The sequence below is a fragment of the Mesitornis unicolor genome, unplaced genomic scaffold (genome assembly GCF_000695765.1).
Source record: "Mesitornis unicolor isolate BGI_N332 unplaced genomic scaffold, ASM69576v1 scaffold44077, whole genome shotgun sequence".
NCBI lineage: Eukaryota > Metazoa > Chordata > Aves > Mesitornithiformes > Mesitornithidae > Mesitornis > Mesitornis unicolor.
The window spans coordinates 1-4396 of NW_010197880.1; the positions used below are offsets into that span (position 1 = coordinate 1).

General features: G+C 61.9%; 1 protein-coding gene across 1 annotated transcript; it reads left to right on the forward strand.

Annotated features, from left to right (window-relative positions):
• The first annotated feature begins 1049 nt into the window (after nt 1–1049).
• On the forward strand, nt 1050–3383 carry GALE (UDP-galactose-4-epimerase). Its single transcript, XM_010188944.1, has 10 exons — nt 1050–1170; nt 1275–1390; nt 1675–1788; nt 1982–2158; nt 2288–2401; nt 2499–2565; nt 2666–2751; nt 2882–2959; nt 3128–3242; nt 3328–3383. The coding sequence occupies exons 1-10, from the start codon at nt 1050–1052 to the stop codon at nt 3381–3383; spliced, it is 1044 nt and encodes a 347-aa protein (XP_010187246.1).
• The last annotated feature ends 1013 nt before the right edge of the window (nt 3384–4396 follow it).

Genomic DNA, 4396 nt, shown 5'->3' on the forward strand with positions numbered 1-4396 from the left:
CCGGTGATGCGCGTCCCCTCAGGAGACCCCAGGCCCCACAGGCGGACCTGGCCCCGGTTCCTCAGGTAACTCACGGCCCCAAGCCCACACCCGGGGTGTCCCTGGCCCTGGGCTCGCTGTGCCTCACCGGTAACCTTGTTCCGTGGCCGTGCCACGTCCATACCGCGTCCCGCAGGCCCCTGCCCTGCTGCCCGCTCACCTGCCCAGCTAAAAGCAGCGTTATTTTGTTTTTCCAGCCGCTGCCTGCCCGGCTCAGGCTCCAACCTCCCCTTCCATAGCAGCCCTGGGGCCCGCGGCAGACACAGGGCAGGGCAGTTTAGGGGTTCCAGTTTGATTTTTAACCCAGGAAGCAGCTCTGAGAGCGACTGAAGGCACCTGGGGTGGAGACTTTCCCTGTGCTGCCTCCAGGTGCCTGGGTAATAAAGCAAATTCTCCCTCCTACCCACTGCAGAGGCTGCTGCTCGGTTCCTAGGGACGGGGGCTTTCTCTCAGGTTATTCTCCAGGTTTCCTTCCTATTTCCCTTCCTAGGCCCAGAGAAGTGAGGCTGGAGGAAGTGCTGGGACTGTGGTACAGAGGAGATTTTCAAACAGGACAAGAAATGGGGAATGGGTGAAAAAGGGCAGAGCCCCGTGAGGAGACCAACCACGCTCACACCATTGGGTGACTCCCTGCCCTTGTGCTGTGGGGTGAATTCACCCAGGGGATTTGTGCTGTAGGGTATGGGTGACACCAGGATCTTGGCTGGATTTAACAGGAAGAACAAAGGTTTTCTTTTTCCCCGGTGTGTGACAAGTGTCAGATAAACCCTCCCTGTCCGGGAGGTGTGAACACGTCGGCAGGGTGTGCTGCAGCCAGCCCAGCCCATTCCTGTCTGGAAGCCTCCTGGCGCTGGCTGGGCCAAGCACAGGGAGTGCCCAGGGGCAGTGCTGACGTGACAGTGTCCGAGCCTCCCTGCGCCTTCCCTCCCAGGGCCCTGGGCTGTTGTACGCACCCCAGGCCACCTCACACTGCTCTCTGCACTGAACGGCCTTTGCTCCCCCAGGGAACCATGGCAGAGAAGATCCTGGTGACCGGTGGAGCCGGCTACATCGGCAGTCACTGCGTGCTGGAGCTGGTGGAGGCTGGCTACGTCCCCGTGGTCATAGACAACTTTCACAACGCCATCCAAGGTACGCAGAGCCTTCATCCCTTCCCACCCAAGGTGCTCAGCCTCTCTCAGTCTGTGCCAGGACCTTTGGCTGCCCCAGAGCCTCACTCCCTTCCATCTCTGCAGGGGCAGACGCGCTCCCCGAGAGCCTGCGGCGCGTGCAGCAGATCGTGCGCCAGCCCATCCTCTTCCAGGAGCTGGACATCACCGACGAGGCAGCACTGCAAGAGCTCTTCAGTAAGGTGAGGGCGAGAGCTGCAGTGCCCCGGGGTGGCCTCGTGGGCTCTGGGGGCTGAGAGGGGTTTGTGCTGGGGGTGGGAGCCGGGAGGGAGATGTGGACTGGGCAGGAGCTGAGCGGGAAGGATGGTGCTGGGGAGATGCCATGACCAACAAATGTTCCTCTGGGCCATGGGGACTGCATGTGGTGGCTGAGAGAAACTCCTGGAGAAATGTCTGGCTGGTTTCTGCGTGGACCTTCTATCTGCTGTTGCTGAGGTACTAACGCCGAGCTCCTTCTCCTCTGCAGCACCGTTTCTCAGCCGTGATGCACTTTGCGGGGCTGAAGGCGGTGGGGGAGTCTGTGCAGAAGCCCCTGGAGTACTACAGGGTGAACCTCACCGGGACCATCCGCCTGCTGGAGGTGAGCAGGGCTGGGAGGCAGCCCACTCGGGTGCTGGGTGTGATCCTGCTGGGGGCTGGCAGCCTGGTCCTGTGGTGCTCCCCGTGCCCAGGGGTGTAACGGTGCCTGCGTGGTGGGAGCTGCCACCATCGGAGGGCTGAGCTGAAGGACACGGAGCTCGCTGGCTTGGCGGTGACTGCTCCCTGCTCCCCAGACCATGAAAGCCCACGGCGTGAGGAACATCGTGTTCAGCAGCTCTGCCACCGTCTACGGAGACCCCAAGTACCTGCCCCTGGATGAGAACCACCCGGTTGGAGGCTGCACCAACCCCTATGGCAAATCCAAGTACTTCATCGAGGAGATGATTCGGGATCTCTGCAAAGCAGAGAGGGTGAGGAGCTGCCCCAGGGCGTGCAGGGCTGGGAGCCGAGGTCTTTTCCCACTGGAGCGGGCTGGGGTGGCCAGGCAGCACCACACAGCACCGCACCCTCCCCAGGCAGCCACCTTTGTGTCTCCCCAGGACTGGAACGCCATTCTCCTGCGCTATTTCAACCCCATCGGTGCCCACGAGTCGGGAATGATTGGAGAAGATCCCCAGGGGATCCCAAACAACCTCATGCCCTACGTGGCGCAGGTACCACCCCGCTGCAGCCTCTGAGGCCCCCTGGCTTTGTGGTGCCGGTGTGGGGCACAGGCTGACGGGGCTCCTGTGGGTTTGTCCCTCTGTGCAGGTGGCAGTGGGACGCCGGGAATTCCTGAATGTGTTTGGGAACGACTACAAGACGGACGATGGGACGGGTGGGTGGCAGAGCACCCTGTCCCCAGGGCAGCCAGAGGTCCCTATCCTGGTGGCACCCAGGGCAGGAGAGCTTTGTGCTCACCCTCTGTGTCCCCGCAGGCGTCAGGGATTACATCCACGTGGTGGATTTGGCCAAGGGCCACATCGCTGCTTTGAAGAAGCTCAAGGAGAACTGCGGCTGCAAGGTACCGGGAGGGCCGTTGTCCGAGGTGTGGGGCTGGGCCAGGCTCTCACAGCCCAGAGGGAGCTAAAAGAGAGCCTGGCCCTGCTCCCCTTGTGAAAGAAGCTGAGCCATGTCCCTTCTCCTCCTCCTAGATCTACAACCTGGGCACAGGCACCGGCTACTCCGTCCTGCAGATGGTCCGGGCCATGGAGAAAGCCTCAGGGAGGGAGGTAAGGTCTGACCCGGTCTGCAGGGCCACAGGTACGGAGCTGACTGCTCCCACAGGCTCCCCCTCACCCCCCCAAGCCATCACTGCCACAGCAAACCTTGTGCCTCGGGTGAGTCCCCTCTGCTGAGCCCCAGGACCCCCAGACCCCACGGTGCTGCTTTCCCTGCAGATCAAGTACAAGATCATGGCCCGGCGGGAGGGAGACGTGGCCTCCTGCTACGCCAACCCGGCGCTGGCCGAGCACGAGCTGGGCTGGAAAGCTGCCTTCGGCCTGGACAAGATGTGTAAGAGCATCCCCTCCCCAGCACAACGTGTGCACCGGCTGCCCCTCTCCCCACCCACCCCTCACCATCCTTCTCCCTCCTGCAGGCGAGGACCTGTGGCGGTGGCAGCTGCAGAACCCCACAGGCTTCAGCAAGAACTGAGCCCTGGGCTGCTCCGGGCCGGCCCTGCCTCCCCCCACGGCCCCAGGGAGGCTGCGCTCATCCTGGGTGCAGTTCCAGCTTCCCCCCTGCCTCTTCCATGGGGCAGGAAGGCAGGAGCATCCTCAGCCTCTCCACTCCTCATCCTCATCCCCCCCAGATCCTTTCCATCTCACAGAGCCAGAAACACAAGGAAGAGCAGGGCCAGGGCCTGGGTTTGGCACCCAGGGCACAAGATCCCCTTGTGGGAATGTAGAGGTTCCCGGTCTCAGAGAGGAGGCCGGGGCACCCCCTGCCCTGGGCACAGAGACGGCTGCTGAGCACCTACCTCATGGCCTCAGGACCCCCAGACCCCCACTCCCACAGGGACCAGTCACATCCCCAGGCCACCACGGCTCCGCTTCCCCAGCCCAGCTCCCCTGGGTGAAGGCCCTCACGGCTGCCAGGGGCTGCCCCTCTTTTCCCCACACCTCAGTGTGGTTTTGGGGACCAAGTCTCATTTCCCACGTGCTCCCCCACGCCTGTGCCAGCCTCCCCTGGCTGCACGCAGCACCCCGCTGCCGTTAGCTGTGCCTGGTGCCTGGTTTTGCTCCCACTTTGCCCGTGGCAGCCGCTTCTGCAATCATGTTGCCAAAAGCTGCCTAGGAGGAGGCTCAGCCGAGCTGTCAAAGACTGCTCCTATTTGTTACTGGCAGCTCTAACGGCTTCGTTAGGCAGCGCTGACGCAGTCGGCCTGGTTTGCTGCCGGTTGGATTAATAACTTATGCTACTAAATTATGAATTGAGCTTTTGATTTGTTTTTAAAATAAACTTTCTTACTTTCTAAGTGGCAGCTCTGTTCTGCTGCCCCCAGAAGCAGCACCCTGGGGCCTCGTGCTAATCCGCTCCCCACCCCGAGCCTCCGGTACAGAGGTGCCACGAATGACGCCAGCTCAGCTCCGGGAGAGGTCTATGATTTATTTCACCTTGTATCTGACTCCGTGGGACACACACACACACACACAAAAAAAAAACCC

Coding starts and splice junctions, on each gene's coding strand:
- GALE (XM_010188944.1), top strand. CDS start 1,050: ATGGCAGAGAAGATCCTGGTGACCGGTGGAGCCGGCTACATCGGCAGT. Junction 2,402..2,498: donor TCATGCCCTACGTGGCGCAG/GTACCACCCCGC, acceptor CCCTCTGTGCAG/GTGGCAGTGGGACGCCGGGA. Junction 3,243..3,327: donor CTTCGGCCTGGACAAGATGT/GTAAGAGCATCC, acceptor TCCCTCCTGCAG/GCGAGGACCTGTGGCGGTGG.